The following is an 18,777-nucleotide window of genomic DNA, read 5'->3' as shown; positions in this document are numbered from 1 at the left end:
GTTCCAATTTTGTCTGCTCATTTTTTTGTGTCATCACTTCCAATTTCACTTGTTTAATCTATATCCTGATTGAGTTCTCTGTCCTGGTTGGATACAATTGGAAATGAAACTGAAACTGAAACGAAAATGCATTTTCTGTTTAATAAAGAGGTGAAGAGACAAGGAGACTAATACTGAACAAACACTCTATAGCAATGAGTACTATCAGAATATAGAGCTATTTAACACTTATTTTAACCAAAGCAAATCACTTACCCTACCTTTAAGCTTCACTTATCTGATCTGATTGTATCTTATTTCTATCAAACATCTGCACTACTGTAATTGAATACATGAACTGTGTTTTCTTATTGTCAACTGTCCATTAAAAATACACTCTGATGGATATGCATTCTAATAATAAAATGCTTCTGCTTTCACTACAAAGTTATAAAAAAATAGACGTTTTGGTCAATTACAAGATTTATTTGATGATTTACAGTAAATGACAGTCAGCTAAATAGCTCGATCAACTAATCAAATCCACGTATCACTCATACAATGTTCTGTGAAATTTGCCAGATTTAAAAGTGACATTTGATGTCACAATGTGACAATGTCACAATGTCTAATTTGTACAGTCATATTTTTCAAAGTCAATAATAGATTCTCCATATTTATTTCAAATTAAGTGTGATTACACAAACATGTGGCATACAGTATTTTTTTAGTTCAGCTTCTTAAACATTTCATGTTCCAGGAAATAACTCACATAAACACATTTAATGATAGCTTTTGAATGATTAGTTTCACAGAGTCACAGAGAAAAAAATGAAATAAAATGCTGCCTCCACTATGTAATTGTCAGGAACAAAGCATGACATTACTTAATACAACTTAATAAAAAGAAACAAAATAAAATGATATCTCATGACTCAATTTTCTTCATAGAAATATGTATTCATCCTTTTGGGAAAAACATTTTTTTCATTACACTTATTCTACAGTAGAATGTAGATAGATCTCCAATAGAATGAAATGTCACATTTGGAAATCTCAAAACTAAACTCAATCAGGCATGGTCTTCTAAATAATTGTCACAATAGACATCTACTTAAAACATGGAAAGCCATAAGCCACAGCTGACATGGCACTCTAGGGGCAGAGTCACCAAGGGTCTGGTGTGTGTGTGTGTGTGTGTGTGTGTGTGTGTGTGTGTGTGTGTGTGTGTGTGTGTGTGTGTGTGTGTGTGTGTGTGTGTGTTTGTGTGTGTGGCCTAATCCTGGCCTAATCTCACAATTCGGTGGAATGATCAGCACCACATTTTTGTGCAAACTAACAGTAGGCCAAGGAGGTTTCATTTATTTTCACCTATTGTGATAAAAAAAAATCATGGAAGCCAGGCTGTTAATACACCCGGTCTTGTATTGTGCATATATTTTGAGCTTCTTTTAAGAGCAAATCAAACGATAGTATCGGATTGTGTTACTTTGAAGAGGGTTGTGGATGTTTCCAGTCACAGACTACATATCCTATTTCGATAAGCTTTCAATAGCGTCCTCTTTGGTGATATCTTTCCATTGTTCAGGAATCTCCGTAAACGTCATAGCATAGAACTTCTCCAGGTTCTTTTGAAATGTCCAGAGAAACCATTGCCAGTATTCCAAGTTAGATCCATCAGCTGTGATGTTCCATTTTTCATACTTTGGACCACCATCTCGATATTCTTTGTATGGAATGGTCTTATCTTCCTCTGTAAGGTGGAAAGATCCATCACTTCCCACCTTTGTTGTACAGAAAGTAACAGTAAGTATTGGTTCATTGGTATAGTGCATTCCATTAATTCCGGGAGAGCGATGAAAACGGACATCGTGTTCTTCTTTGTGTTCCGGGACGGTGTTGGTACAACTGGCGCCACAGAAAGGACACTGCACCCAGCAACACTTGCAAAGGTGATCGATTAGATATTGATCTGGCTTCATTCTGACATCTTCCATATCGATTGGGAGGCTGTTCAAATCCATCTTCATGGAATCAAGGCCTTTCTTAATCTCGTCTTTAAGAAAGTCAAACTCCTTTATGTCATTGACTTTTTCATTGCAGTTGCCAAAACTTAGATTATCTGTTAACAGACTGGAAAACTCCTCTAGCCACATGTTGGTGTCTCCTTTCTTAGTTGTGACTTTCTCTGTCGCCTCTTTCACTGCTACATTCAGATGCTCGTACACTAGCTCCACATGAGACCTCATGAATGCAAGTAGCTTGTGCTGATTGGTGTCGATGGAGATATATAACTTAACAGTTTTTTGTATAAACTCCTCTGTGTGTTCCCTTGGATTTTTGATGTATTTCATGAAACTGCCAAAGTCCTCTTGCTCTGCCAGTGATTTTAGAATATGTTTCTCCAAGTTCAACCTATTCCCATTCAAGGGAGGGGAATTACTTTTCATCTCTGCAGCCAAGTGACGGGCAGTCTTGTTATAGACTTCCTGAGTGATAGACTTCTTCAGTTTGCTACAAAGCCATTCACCAAGAACAGCGGCAGAAGAGTTTCCTTTACAATGGCCTTTGAACACATTGTAGTATTGCTCCTTTTGGTTTTCCAAATAAGTGAGTGGATCATTGATCTTCTTGAATTCTTCGTGAGATTTCGAAAGCCATTTTTCTGCATTTCGAAATACAAGAAGTAAAAGATCAACTGCAAACTCAGGTTTAAGGGCGTATTTCTTGCCTAATGAAAATCCCTTCACTTGGTGCTTGACCTCATTTGCTACTTCATGCAAGTAAATGGTTTTGTAGCCTGTATTTTTAACAGGTTTGCCCTTAATTAAGGCGATGGAGTTTTCCTTAACATTGTCAATGAAGGTTTCTATCTGTTTAACCGTTTCAAAGGGAAGTTGTTCCTTACTAGTAATCCCAAAGAAAGCTTTGACCCCCCCTTTAGACGTTAGTACATAGTCAGATGTATTATTGTACATACCACAGTTTCTGCGGTCGACGATAAGAGCACACTCAGTGCCTATATCCTTAAGGATAGTATCTACATCCGCTTGAATATCGATCCCCTTTTTGGAAGGAATATCTGCAGTGAAGTCCTTCACCCAACCTTTCCAAACATCATCAAACGCCCTTCTGAGTTGCTTTTCATCCTTTGTCTTGTCTTTTAGCTTGACGGCAAGCTCTTTGCTCTTCTGTAGGAGCTTGTTCTCGTAGACTGTCTTCTTATCATCCAGCTTGTTTCGAGCATCGCCCTGCTGAATCATTTCCTCTAGCTTCTGTTTAGCTCCTTTCACCAGTTCATCACGGAACTCCTTAATTTTGATTTCAAATTGTCCTCTCCACTGAGCCAGTACTTCTGTATCAGCATCAAAGTGAATTTTCATTTTTTCTACCACTTCTTTATGCTTGTCATTCATTCCTTTGAAATGATCATCTTCAATCTTGTTCAAGTTTTTGTGATTGACAATTCTGTTCTGAAGATTGTCTTCAATGTCCAACATGGCTTCCCTTAAAGCCCAGGTCCATTTTCCGTACTCTTCTTCGAGTGTTCTGTAACGTGAAATTGCCTGTGTGTTTTTAAAACTGAAAACAAAGTTTTCTTTAATGAGGGCATCCCAAAGGTCTTTAATTTTGCTTTTGAATTCTGACAGTGGAACTCCACAAGACTGTTTTGCTTTTGAGAGGATTGTGTCCTTCAGCTCTTGGATGCTCTCACTATAACCTGGGTTTGGAGGAGCCATGGGTGGACTGCCTTCCCACAGCTGGGCAAAGTATTTCACATCAGTATCGACATCAAATGCAATGATATCACTGAAACACTTTGCATTAAACACTTCCTCTTCAGCTGCTAACTTGGTCATCTCATCAAGATTTTTTTGTAGGCGTCTCTTTCCCACCTTGTTTTTGTCACCAGCTTCAATATCTGTAACATTCTGATGAACAAACAGACAATTTGGAGATATTTCAACCTTCTTCATCCTCATGAAGGCCTGAACAGCAATGTGAAGAACATCTTGCATCTCAGATGTATTCTCTCCAAAGATGTTGATCAAAGTCATGTTTCCCAGGCCAATGACAAATGTTGCCAATTCATTGTCATGCTTAAAAGTGTCCGTCCCTGCCAGCTCAAGAGCACGCAGTCCTTCAGTGTCCACAACCAGGACATAGTCAAACTGGAAGGCTTCCTGTTTCTCCTTTGACACTTTCACTAGCTGCATGAAGGCCCCTCTAGTGCACCTGCCAGCACTTACTGCAAACTGCAATCCAAACATTGCATTCAGCATGGTAGATTTGCCACTGCTCTGGATTCCTAAAACTGACAAGACAAAAACTCTCTTGTCTCCGAGTGTCTTGATGACCTCATCTAGAACACTAGTGATCCATGTTAAAGGCACATGTGCTGCATCTCCATCCATCAGCTCCATTGGATGTCCTGCTATCATAAGCTCTGCAGCCAGCTTAGGGTATTGACACCAGTCTCCTGTCTTCTTCAAAGACGCATGGGCTTCATACATTTGTCCTATTTCTCTCAAGATGTGCTCAAATCCAACTGTTGCTGACTGCAGTTGCTCTGAAAGTTTCTCCAACTCATCTTGCTTTTTCTTCAACTGATCTGATTTGTTAGGCAGTTGCTCAAGTTGTTTTTCTAATTGCTGTTGCTTCTCCTTCAGCGGATCTGGTTTGTCATTGCAATTTTTTAAAGCCAAGACCTCAGACCACTTTGCATCATATGCCTGGCTGATTTCAGACAGCTCATCTGTGAAGAAGTTATCCAGTAAGATTCCAATCCATTTTAGGAAGAAACATTGTTTATCCCCTTTCAGAGTCTGTAGGTTTTCAATAAACAGCTTCATCAGCTCACTGGAGGATTTGTCACGTTGTTCACTTCTTTTTCGCTCCATTTCACTTACTTTATTACATCTGTCTGTCTCTGTCTTGTTTCCTATGTCTTTGCCTTTATTTATTCTGCACCACTCATGCCACAATGTTTTGGCTTGACATGGAAGAAATGTGTCTTTGATATCTGCCTTTGAAAGTTTCTTTCTTTTAAACAATTCCAGAATCTGCATAGCAGCAGAATACCCTCTTTGGCATGCAGGGTCATCTTCATCTATTCTGATTCCAGAGTCTCTTGCCATGGTTTCAAGTTGGAATGATGGCGTTAACATAGAACCTTTGAAGTTTGTAAGAACCTTTTTCAATTCTGCAGCCACATCTGACTGACTTCTATCCTTCAGACCTATTTTAAATTGTCCTGATCCTATCTGAGTTGCAACAGAGTCATCATCAGCAAACAGACAAATGAGAGGTTTTGGACCCTTGCGAAGGTCTGACAGAATTTTCCTACCTTTGTCACCTTTTTTCAGAGTAGACACAAGGACAACATTGACTGAAGCATTTTTAACCAGTATTTCCCGCTGTTTTTCATGTGATACAGCATCTCCATGAAGATTGCAGAAGGCAACACAGTCAGAGAAAGCATCCTTGTCTTTTCCAGCAGGGCAATACCAGGCAATCTCTGCCATACCATCTATCAGGCAGTGAGATTTGGTGGCACCTGGACAGTTCCTATGAAAGAACGTGCTGTGACGGTCATTGATTATGGTATTCATCAGCTGAGATTTAGATGTCACTGCGCCAAGGCGGAAAAATGACACCATAGGTGTCTGAGCTTGGTAGATAGGCATGTTCGTACTTGTGATGGCACCTAATGTATCAGTTACCTTCCAGGATTTTCTTATTTGTCTAAAAGTCCATAAAGGACACTCAATGTCCCTCGTGAACGGGTCAGGCACTAGCAAAGGTAAGGCATACTGACACTTTGATAGTTTGGTAATCATGTTCTGCCTGAGGAAGCTGTCTGAGCAGTGAAACACAGCCATCTGAACATCCATTGGATGGACATGGCTCTGCTTCAGGCTCTGACTAGTGACTACAGTGGAGCTGAACAGATCATCACAGTCACTGTCGTCTGTATCAACCTCATCATCACAGTCACTGTGTACTCTATCAACCTCATCAGCATTTGGAGAAACTGTTGAATGCTTGTCTTCTGTACTGTCAACTGTTACCGGGATGTACCTGGCACTATGGTCTAGCATCAACAACTTCTGAAGGAATGTATGAGCTACGTCTTTCTCAGTTATCTGATCTGGCTTCTTTATAGAAGGGAGGATTTTCAGAAAGTCAGCAGTTGTCAACTTATCTTGATCGTTGTGTTTGAGGTTAAGTCTAGAAAACAGTTCATTGACTTCTCTTTGATGTTTGATGTCATCTGGGCTGATCTTTTCTGAATTCTCCACAGATGTGTGTCTTTTGCCAGCCTTTAAAATGAACAATCAAACAAAATATAGAAAACAAAGTTAATACATATCCATATGTGATGTTGATACAATCAGATATGATGAAAAATGTAACTTCAAACTCCATTATAATGTTAGATTCAATGGAAACACCTGACCTTGGTTCTGGTGACTGATATTGTCCTTCAGATGGGGCAGTGTTTTTTCAATTACTTTTTTCATTTATGAAAAAAAGAAAATGGAAAAGGAAAAACTAAATACATTAATTAAATAAAATAAATAAATAAATGAAAACCCGTCACACATTAGACGGACAATGTCAGTCACCAGAACCAGTGTTTACAATGAATCTAACATGGTTAAAATGAAATTTGAAGTTACAATGGGTTTGTATAGGAAGGGGACGTGTCTGATGAAATGAATATCAAATATCTAAATACTGAATCAAACAACTTAAAATCTGTCTGGTTCCCAGCCTGATTAGACGTTGAAATGACCCCAAGCATGTTTGAAAGTGAAATATCCCTTTAGGGTGTGGTCACACAGACGTTTAATTCTACCTATGAAGGTGGATTCTGCCGATGCTTTTCAATGGGATTGGAGTGGTTTCTTGCCATTCGCTGAATTCTGCTAGAAAACACTCCATTCCCATTGAATAGCATTGGCAGAATCCACCCTCATAGGTAGAATTAAATTTCGGTGTGACCATACCCTTAGGGTGCAGTCACAGCAAACTTTAATTCTGCCTATGAAGCGAATTCTGCCAATGATTTTCAATAGGAATGGATTGTTTTTTTAACATTTGCAGATGTCCGCAAAAGAAAACTCTGTTCTCATTGAAAAGCATTGGCAGAATGCCGTGCATTGGCAGAATCAATGTTCAGTGTGACGCACCATTAATTATTCGGAACGAGTCCGAATTTTGCGTATATTCGCCGGTGTGTAAGGACCTTTAGTGTTGTAGTGAAGTGTTTGAACCCTCACCCTACTAACCCCTCTATCTGTCCTCCCCCCTACAGTCTGACTGTGGCTTCTCTTGTGTATTCTATATAGTGCTTGTATACCCTTTTAACATTACATTGTGCTTAATTAAAATGTAACTTCCATTTGTGGAGTATAAAATGATCCTGTTGGGTTTACAATACATGTAGGCTACTTGAGAAGCACGTCTCTGCTCCATTCATTTACAAACAAACCTGTGAATGGAGAAGTGTTCAACGAGCAAGTTGAGGAGGAGATTTTAGACTATATATATATATAAATATATATATATATATATATATATATATATATATATATATATATATATATATATATATATATATATATATATATATATATATATAAATATATATATAAATATATATATATATATATATTAGGGCTGGGACTTTAACTGATTAATTTAGATTAATTAATTACAGAAAATGAACGCGATTAAAAATAATTAATCGTATTTTAATCGCGCTTAGTTTATGCACCACAGAACTGGACCAGTTTCAGGCGTACCGATCATACCAGTGCACCAACCAACAGACAACACACCCCAGTGCACGCAATGGGACAAGAAGCAATGAGACTGCTTTGCTTGGCCCAGTGGATGGGAAATTTAGATTTAAAAAACTCTCTGATGGAAGCGTGGATAAAAACACGGTTGTGTGCAGAACTATTTTTTGTTGCTTAAACTTATGTATTCACTCATTGATTCACTCATATACCAAAATCTGTTTTAACTGAAAAGAAATTGCTTCTCAGGTCAAATATTGATATGCGATTAAACATGCGATTAATTTCGATTAATTAATTACAAAGCCTCTAATTAATTAGATTATTTTTTTTAATCGAGTCCCAGCCCTAATATATATATATATATATATATATATATAAATATATATATAAATATATATATATATATATATATATATATATATATATATATAAATATATATATAATATATATATATATATATATATATATATATATATATATATATATATATATATATATATATATATATATATATATATATATATATATATATATATATATATATATATATAATTCTATACCACCTGAATGGCAGAGATGAGTCATCAAAGCCACCATCCATTCACATGCTCATCTTAAATTAATTCTATAGTGCCTGAATGGCATCAGTGATTGGCAGAGATGATGAGGCGTTATATTGTGAGCTTGTAGATAAGTAAACAGTAACAAATTAGACCAGATAAAAAAGTATATGAAATAACAACACATGTAGCGAATCAGGATCTTTATCGGTCACTGTTGCACAAATACCCCAAACTTTGACAAAGCTATGCAACAGTTTTTGTGTATTTGTGCAACCGTGCTTTTTTTCCATATACTTATTTTTCTGGTCTAATGTTGTGATGTCGTGAAAATAAAGGTATCTACAAGCTCACAATATAAAAGACACCCACAATTTTGACAGAGTTATGTAACAGTATTTGTACAACAGTGACAAATAATGATTGAAATCACTCGTTCTACTTTTGAACACTTCTCCTTTCACAGGTTTGTCCATTCATATATAAAAAAAGCATATTTTAACAGTTGGCAAACGGATGCACAAAACGGTCGTCTCCATCTATTTATAAACTCTTTCGGTATAGCCGGCGGAGAAGCAATTTTTAACCTATATAAACAGACTAGCGTATTCATAGACTCTTTCGGTTTTATTAACCTATATATATAAACGGACTAGCGTAGCGTATTTTAACCATCATCATCATCGTCATCATCAGCTACATTGTGGAAACGGCCAACCAATGGAGACGGTCGGGGGCGCAGTTTAGATTCCAGCGACACTCCGGGGGCGTGGTCTGCCAAGCACTCCCGTACGCTCCCCAATCACGAGCCGTTGACGAGTGAGGTGTTTTCAGTGGTTTTCCACTAGATGGCGCTGTTCGCTAACCTGGGAGTCACCATTTGACTCCCACTGAATCAAAGCAGCAGCAGGTCACGTGATCGTAAAACAAAATGCCTGTTCCCTTCCTTTTTGTTTGATTTAGAAAAGTGTCCTTTTCTCTGTTTCTGTATAGCATTTTGGCGAAAACAGCCTACATTCAACTGCCCACAACTATGGAACGATGATCGCCGCGGCCCGCTCCCCCCCCCCCCCCCCCCCCCCCCCCCCGATTCTACGAGACTCGGATACGTCTTTTAAAGTGATCGGGGGATCGATCATACTGGAGATAAATATTCTATGATTTTTCAAAGGTTAGTGAAAAAACTCAAAAATCGCTGGCAGCAGCTTAGCAAATAATGTTTTATTTCTGGCAGTCAATGAGTTAAGAGGTAAAGACAAATACTAGGGCAACAATAGTATTTGTTTACACTTGTGTACACTTTACTGTTGTGTAGAATGTTGTCACTTTAAGTGTACAAACAAGTCATGTGACCCATGTCATAGTATGTCACATTAATACTTGAATGATTTTTAATATTGAACACCTGTCTTCAATTTACATTCTAACTTCATTAATGAAACTTAGACCAGTGGACAAAAAAGTTTTGAAGGTCTTATGCCTCCATAAACAATCATCTTACCGTATCATGTTTGTTGGTGCCATCACCATCACTGGTACCTGTTTGCATCAATAAAACATCTGGTTACACATAATACAATAAGCGTATCAGTGCTGATAACTAAACTAATTCATAAATAATAATCAGTATAATAAACTGTGATGTGTTGAGTTATTACTGGTTTTAATAAGCACTCAATATATGTTCAGTTATGAGTTTTTAACTTTTCTAATAATATTATTCAAGTATTGAAATCAATGATGAATAAATGTTTCACCTGTCTCCCTTGTAGCAGGAACAGTGCTGCTGGTCTTTGAAGACTTGTCATCTTTTCCATCCTTCATCTCTGAGCTTCCAGGATCAACAGCTTTGGAAGCACTCTAAGAAAATGGATACATTCCACATGTGAATGATCTGCAGTAAAAACATCTTTAACATTATTGTGTAAGATAACTTGGCAGACAGTCTTATGGCCAAGGAAATATACTGTATGTACCTAGTAGTATTTGTAGTATTTGAATGTTTGGAATGAGAAAAATAGTTTTCCATAATTATGATCTGATCAGTAAATTATTCCATTTGATTTGTACACTTAGGGTGCGGTCACACCAAACTTGAATTCTGTCCATGAGGCGGATTCTGACAATGCTTTTTAATGGGAACAGAGCGACTTTTTTTTTCGGAAATCAGTGAACGGCAACACACACACATATACATATATATATATATATATATATACATATATATATATATATATATATATATATATATATATATATATATATATATATATATATATATATATATATATATATATATATAAAAATTATATTCCAAAAAACATCACTTCCGTCCATTCCTTTATTAGGATTTGTAGAAAAACACTCCTAGCTCAGATTATTTTATTTATGGTGAAAAACAGCCATTTTCAACGGGCGATTGCTCCAAAATGGCAGATCGCGGTGGAAATGTTTTTGTTCCAGTGGATAGACGGGACCCTCCCCCACCCCCCGGACACTTTTTTTTTTTACATCCGCGTGCACATTGTGGCTTCTGCGGCTGTCCAAAGATCGTCAAAACATGGTAAAAAAAGCTGCCACTCTGAGGATGATTTGGATGCATAGTACCTGGCACTCAATGTGTTAAGAGGTAAAGACAAATACTAGGGCAACATACTGTAGTATTAGTTTGTTGTGCTTGTGTGTTTACTGTTGTGTAGATTGGTGTCACTTTCAGTGTACAAACATGTCATGTGACATATGTCAAATATGTCACATGACCACTTGAATGATTTTAAATGTTCAACACCTGTCTTCAATTAGCAGTTTAACTTAAATAATGCAACTTAGACCAGTGGACAAAACAGTTTTGAAGGTCTTATGCCTCCATAAACAGTCATCTTACCGTGTCATTTTTGTTGGTGCCATCGTCATCACTGGTACCTGTTTGCATCAATAAAACATCTGGTTACACATAATACAATAAGCGTATCAGTGCTGATAACTCAGAATAATAATCAGTATAATAAACTGTGATGAGTTGAGTTATTACTGGTTTTAATAAGCACTCAATATATGTTCAGTTATGAGAATTTGCTTGTTTTTAACTTTTCTAATAATATTACTCAAGTATTGAAATGATGAATAAATGTTTTCACCTGTCTCCCTTGTAGCAGGAACAGTGCTGCTGGTCTTTGAAGACTTGTCATCTTTTCCATCCTTCATCTCTGAGCTTCCAGGATCAACAACTTTGGAAGCACTCTAAGAAAATGGATACATTCCACATGTGAATGATCTGCAGTAAAAACATCTTTAACATTATTGTGTAAGATAACTTGGCAGACAGTCTTATGGCCAAGGAAATATACTGTATGTACCTAGTAGTATTTGAATGTTTGGAATGAGAAAAATAGTTTTCCATATCATGATCTGATCAGTAAATTATTCCATTTGATTTGTACACTTAGGGTGCGGTCACACCAAACTTTAATTCTGTCCATAAGGCGGATTCTGACAATGCTTTTCAATGGGAACAGAGCGACTTTTTTCGGAAATCAGTGAACGGCAACACATATTCACATGTGAATGATATATATATAAATTATATTCCATAAAACATCACTTCCGTCCATTCCTTTATTAGGATTTGTAGAAAAACACTCCTAGCTCAGATTATTTTATTTACGGTGAAAAACAGCCATTTTCAAAGGGCGATTGCTCCTAAATGGCAGATCGCGGTGGAAATGTTTTTGTTCCAGTGGATAGACGGGACCCTCCCCCACCCCCCGGACACTTTTTTTTTTACATCCGTGTGCACCTTGTGGCTTCTGCGGCTGTCCAAAGATCGTCAAAACATGGTAAAAAAAGCTGCCACTCTGAGGATGATTTGGATGCATAGCACCTGGCACTCAATGTGTTAAGAGGTAAAGACAAATACTAGGGCAACATACTGTAGTATTAGTTTGTTGTGCTTGTGTGTTTACTGTTGTGTAGATTGGTGTCACTTTCAGTGTACAAACATGTCATGTGACATATGTCAAATATGTCACATGACCACTTGCATGATTTTAAATGTTCAACACCTGTCTTCAATTAACATTTTAACTTAAATAATGCAACTTAGACCAGTGGACAAAACAGTTTTGAAGGTCTTATGCCTCCATAAACAGTCATCTTACCGTGTCATTTTTGTTGGTGCCATCGTCATCACTGGTACCTGTTTGCATCAATAAAACATCTGGTTACACATAATACAATAAGCATATCAGTGCTGATAACTCAGAATAATAATCAGTATAATAAACTGTGATGTGTTGAGTTATTACTGGTTTTAATAAGCACTCAATATATGTTCAGTTATGAGAATTTGCTTGTTTTTAACTTTTCTAATAATATTACTCAAGTATTGAAATGATGAATAAATGTTTTCACCTGTCTCCCTTGTAGCAGGAACAGTGCTGCTGGTCTTTGAAGACTTGTCATCTTTTCCATCCTTCATCTCTGAGCTTCCAGGATCAACAGCTTTGGAAGCACTCTAAGAAAATGGATACATTCCACATGTGAATGATCTGCAGTAAAAACATCTTTAACATTATTGTGTAAGATAACTTGGCAGACAGTCTTATGGCCAAGAAAATATACTGTATATGCCTCAGTATTTGAATGTTTGGAATGAGAAAAATAGTTTTCCATATTATGATCTGATCAGTAAATTATTCCATTTGATTTGTACACTTAGGGTGCGGTCACACCAAACTTTAATTCTGTCCATAAGACGGATTCTGACAATGCTTTTCAATGGGAACAGAGCAACTTTTTTTTCGGAAATCAGTGAACGGCAACACAGATATATATATATATATATATATATATATATATATATATATATATATATATATATATATATATATATATATATATATATATAAATTATATTCCATAAAACATCACTTCCGTCCATTCCTTTATTAGGATTTGTAGAAAAACACTCCTAGCTCAGATTATTTTATTTATGGTGAAAAACAGCCATTTTCAACAGGCGATCGCTCCAAAATGGCAGATCGCGGTGGAAATGTTTTTTGTTCCAGTGGATAGACGGGATCCTCCCCCACGCCCCGGACACTTTTTTTTTGTACATCCGCGTGCACATTGTGGCTTCTGCGTCTGTCCAAAGATCGTCAAAACGTAGTAAATAAAGCTGCCACTCTGAGGATGATTTGGATGCATAGTACCTGGCACTCAATGTGTTAAGAGGTAAAGACAAATACTAGGGCAACATACTGTAGTATTAGTTTGTTGTGCTTGTGTGTTTACTGTTGTGTAGAATGTTGTCACTTTCAGTGTACAAACATGTCATGTGACATATGTCAAATATGTCACATGACCACTTGAATGATTTTAAATGTTCAACACCTGTCTTCAATTAACCGTTTAACATAAATAATGCAACTTAGACCAGTGGACAAAACAGTTTTGAAGGTCTTATGCCTCCATAAACAGTCATCTTACCGTGTCATTTTTGTTGGTGCCATCGTCATCACTGGTACCTGTTTGCATCAATAAAACATCTGGTTACACATAATACAATAAGCGTATCAGTGCTGATAACTCAGAATAATAATCAGTATAATAAACTGTGATGTGTTGAGTTATTACTGGTTTTAATAAGCACTCAATATATGTTGAGTTATGAGAATTTGCTTGTTTTTAACTTTTCTAATAATATTACTCAAGTATTGAAATGATGAATAAATGTTTTCACCTGTCTCCCTTGTAGCAGGAACAGTGCTGCTGGTCTTTGAAGACTTGTCATCTTTGCCATCCTTCATCTCTGAGCTTCCAGGATCAACAGCTTTGGAAGCACTCTAAGAAAATGGATACATTCCACATGTGAATGATCTGCAGTAAAAACATCTTTAACATTATTGTGTAAGACAGCTTGGCAGACAGTCTTATGGCCAAGGAAATATACTGTATGTACCTAGTAGTATTTGTAGTATTTGAATGTTTCAAATGAGAAAAATAGTTTTCCATATTATGATCTGATCAGTAAATTATTCCATTTGATTTGTACACTTAGGGTGCGGTCACACCAAACTTTTTAGGTGGTTCCAACCCAACATTACACACAATGTCACGGAGGGAAGCATTCGCGGGGACCCCCGCGAAGCATTCGCTTGGGGTCCATTTGCGAAATAAAAGGGACAAGTGCTGACAAATACAGAGATATCCATATATGGCCATTAAAGGGACAAGGCCTGACAGACACACACATCTCCATATAAGGCCATATCTGTCACATCGGCAGTGGCATGTACTCTAGAGGTTCGGGCCGCGTAAGGTCCCAAATTTCTAATATGAATACATGGGTAGGGAGTTGTCACACATTGTACCAGGTTGTCATTCATATTTAATTTGAAAGATACATTAGAAGTTACACCCCGTCAGTCATTAATTTGGAGAACAGGACCAACTCGTCCTTTACTGCGTGATTTGCCCTGTCCAGTATTCAACCTATTAATTCCCCAAGTACATTTGAGTCTCAACCGTGAGACACCTACACCTTCTTTGTGTGTCATCAATGCTGTTGTCTTACAAGACAAGAACACCCTGGTATTGTTCAGACCACAGCGGGCCAATGGCAGGTAGGAGTAGTTAGTGCTAGTGGAAGCGGTGGTGTTGCGGTGAGAATCAGGAGTGTTAGGAGTTGAGAAGGTGTTAAGGTTTTAATGTTAATGAACAGATCTGACGGGTCTTGTGATGTTAACGTGTTTCTCAAAATGTGATGGAAGGAGAGTGAAGTGAAAGAATAAAGAAACAAACTAAAGCATTTAAGGGGTATTTCACGTTAAAACACTGGTGGCCCGGACCGCTTGTGTAGCGGTCAGGGCACCTACAGTAAGCTACAATGTAGCCTGACAAGCTCGAGTCCTCATCCTGACGTCCTTTGCTGCAAGTCACTCACTCCCCTGAAACTCATCTCCTCCTACAGTAGACCTCTTCCCATGTTCCTTATCACTGCTTTTAAAGTTACACACACACACACACAGCCTCCCTCCCTGACATTTGGGAAGAATGGTAATACAAGAAAACACTTGCGCGCACACACACACGCACACGCACACACACACACACACACACACACACACACACACACACACACACACACACACACACACACACACACACACACACACACACACACACAGTGTGTCTGTCTAAGAGTTCTCAACGGGCCTGAAAATTAAGGCCCGGCCCTAACTGGGCCCTACTGGGCCGGCCCGAACAATTACCATATATTTAGGCCCAAAAACCCGAAACCCCCATAAAGGTGTTGTTATGTGCTTAATGTCCTCAAAGTCACGCCTCTAACAAGCTTTGAACTGAGCAGATTGGACCTTCCGTTCCAGAGATAATGGCGAAAACATCTTGAAAACTGCTACTTTTGCCGATTTTCGAGGGTGAGAGACTCTAGTCTCTCTCTCTCACACACACTGTGACCAGGGGTCATCAACATGTCCGTGGCAGGATGACATGTCTATGTCCGTGGCACATTTTTTATTTTGAAAAAATAAAATCTGATATAGCCTATATATTTTCTTCATTATAATGTAGAAACATATAAAAATGCCTTGGATAACTTTGGTGACTCGTAAAGTAACATGCTCATTTCATGAGTTGCAGGAGATGTTTAGTAGGCCTATTGCACATGGTACCTGTACACACAATTGCATCAGGTGAAGACAACAAGACTAAGCTAAACGAAATGATTATTAATAACTGCCTCAATTCTGTGAAAATAGCAAAATGTGCTTTTAAAAAAAGTTATATTACCAGAATCACATAGGCCTAGCCCTAAATATATAATAATGGACTCCTGATGTGCCATATTGTCTACTCTATTCCAAAGCGCTACACATTTTAAAAGAAGTCACTTATCAAATAAATTCAAATATTATTTGGAAGGGAAAAGCCGATCTAAAGCTGCATCATTTTTATCCAAATCAATCAATCACAACACATCACAGCATGTTGTGAGCTTGTAGATAAGTAATTTTCTTATCTTTTTATCCTATAATGACACGCCCAAAATTAGGATGTCAGGGTTAAAGTGGTAGCAATACTTTCAAAAACCTGGAGACTGGGAAGTTATCCACTGTATATTGGCAGGTGGCAGTCCTGAGACAGGCATTAAATGTGGCATGGTCCAAGTATATTCCATGTTTGGGATTTCAATAATTGACAACTATAATAACAGTCCACAATCATAATCCATGGAAACTCTCCTTCCACAGCCTAGGATCTCCTCCAACCTGAAAGTTAGCTCACGTCTGATCAAAGTTAGGCCTTAATCAAACTATTGTGACACGGCATGGCATGCCCTTCATTAATCACTCATCATGTATCTTTTTTGTCTCTCAAGTTTCCTCGTTCCAGTGTTCCATTGGCATTTTATCCTTGAAGCTTCCGTGAGAAGCATTTAACATGTAATCATTATGTCTAATAAATCAAAAACAAATCAAGTGTAGCTTGTAGGGTGTGTCTTTTTCCTTTGATACATGTGCATGCCTTGGACTTTCTCATCAACAGAGAATACCTGATCACCTAATGGAATCCAATAGCTACCATACTTTGCCAAACCAAACCAAATGGTTTAGCTGGTAGAACTTGATCTCCTTCTGTCCTCAAGTAACACTGTCTTTTGAAAAGCCAGCAATCTCTTTAATAGCCATAATGTATAATATTAGGCACCCACTCTCCTGTGCAGCTAAAGTGTCCCTTTTGAGGTTCAAGCACTGTCTGTACTGATGAGACTCAATAATTATTATCCAAAATAATTAGGATTTAATTTGTTGGTCGTTAAGTGGCTCAGTATGCAGACATACTATTGTTTTAAAATGTGCAGTACATTGGAATAGACACATTAGGAGTCCATTAGTATACATTTAGGGCTAGGCCACTGTGTTTTTGATAAGATGATTATTTTGCATGTCCGTGGCAAAAATGAAATATTAATGAAAATGTCCATCACAAGCTGCCAGGGGGATGACCCCTGACTGTGACACACACACACACACACACACACACACACACACACACACACACACACACACACACACACACACACACACACACACACACACACACACACACACACACAGCTAGCGATGTTAACTTTCCCCAAACAGCTTGAGCCACTTCCAATGTGATTAAAGCAGCAATCATGTTTCTTAACTTTGTCAGATAAATGAAGCAAATCCACAATACCCTTTTGAAGACGGATTAGAAAGTAAATAATCTACAATCCATTTGAATACTGGCACCTGCCTGTTCATCCTCCTTCACTTTCCCAGAACAAAGCACAGAAAGGTACACCTTTCTGTCATTGGTCAAAAGCCAGTGAGGGCGGAGCTTGGGGGCTAAAATATATTAGCCCCAATGGTGAGTAAATCAAGCAGGCGTGTCATGTCAGCTGTCAATCACTCAACTCAATGAAAGCCAATGGAAGCTGATTTGGGCTAAAAGAAATCAGCCCATTATTTTTATTTTTACATATTTTGTGTTTTTCTTGTAACTGTTTGATGCTGTTGCTGCTCCAGGTTCCACCAGCATATACAATAATCTTTTCTAAAACATTTTAATAATAATTTCTCATCTTTATTCCATAAGATAGGGGGGGGGCTTAGCCCCACTAGCCCATTGATACCAGCCGGCCCTGCTGTAGATACACAGACACAAAAGAGACTCTTCTGCACTAATAAAAATAATGTTGTTGCAGGGTAAAAAAGAAATGAGGAAAGTGAAAAAGAGAGCGGTGGACAGAGAGTCAGCAGGTCTACCTGCCTAGTGAATAGGCATGTTGACAGGAGAGGGACTTTTAGAAGGAGTGGGACTCAGGGACTGTGAAGAGAAGAGAAGAGAAGAGAAGAGAAGAGAAGAGAAGAGAAGAGAAGAGAAGAGAAGAGAAGAGAAGAGAAGAGAAGAGAAATACAGGATTTCTCTTTCTCTTGATTTCTCTTGAAGGACAAAACATATTAAGGAGATAACTGTAGATAAAGTGGAAGCAGGAGTGGCTGAAAGCAAAGAGACTGGTACACAAACCTGCATGTCCTCCTCCGGTACAGGCAGGTCTCTGGAATACTGCAGGAACTGGGCCACGTACATCATAATGGACTTCTCATCCGGTTCGGGAACATCCACATCTGCATCCAAATCACAAGCCTCCATAATCCAACTCACATCATATATACTAAATCGCCCACTGCCATAGGCTAGGACAGTTCCTACTTCAAGCCAATGCTATAACAGATTAGGCTAATCTATACCGGTCTATACATTTTTGGTCTATCACCAAACCTTTCCAGCACCATTAAACAGTGTGTTTAAAGTACAGTGTTGATCATGTGAGGAAATACAGTAAAGTGTATAACTGAGGAATAGTCAGGAA

The 18,777-nt window shown here is 38.0% G+C and overlaps 3 protein-coding genes across 3 annotated transcripts in view; all 3 read right to left on the bottom strand.

Moving 5' to 3' along the window:
• Positions 1–18,777, bottom strand: part of LOC311054947 (uncharacterized protein) — a 431,139-nt gene that overhangs the window by 87,540 nt on the left and 324,822 nt on the right. The window lies entirely within an intron of this gene.
• Positions 1,512–14,158, bottom strand: LOC311054583 (interferon-induced very large GTPase 1-like; the record flags this gene model as incomplete). Its single annotated transcript, XM_084070590.1, has 10 exons — positions 1,512–2,644; positions 2,960–6,302; positions 9,853–9,890; positions 10,109–10,211; positions 11,236–11,273; positions 11,489–11,591; positions 12,509–12,546; positions 12,762–12,864; positions 13,839–13,876; positions 14,092–14,158. The coding sequence occupies 10 exons, from the start codon at positions 14,156–14,158 to the stop codon at positions 1,512–1,514; spliced, it is 5,004 nt and encodes a 1,667-aa protein (XP_083926716.1).
• Positions 18,174–18,777, bottom strand: part of LOC311054582 (calmin-like) — a gene marked incomplete at both ends in the record, with an annotated part of 6,571 nt that continues 5,967 nt past the window's right edge. Inside the window, 2 exons of the mRNA XM_084070589.1 lie at positions 18,174–18,230; positions 18,432–18,532. Coding sequence (XP_083926715.1) covers positions 18,174–18,230; positions 18,432–18,532 — 158 coding nt within the window. The remainder of the gene's footprint in view (positions 18,231–18,431; positions 18,533–18,777) is intronic.

This window comes from Gymnoscopelus microlampas (assembly GCF_963454915.1).
Source record: "Gymnoscopelus microlampas genome assembly, chromosome: 11".
In the NCBI taxonomy this organism is placed as follows: domain Eukaryota; kingdom Metazoa; phylum Chordata; class Actinopteri; order Myctophiformes; family Myctophidae; genus Gymnoscopelus; species Gymnoscopelus microlampas.
This window is presented reverse-complemented; position numbering and strand designations above follow the sequence as displayed.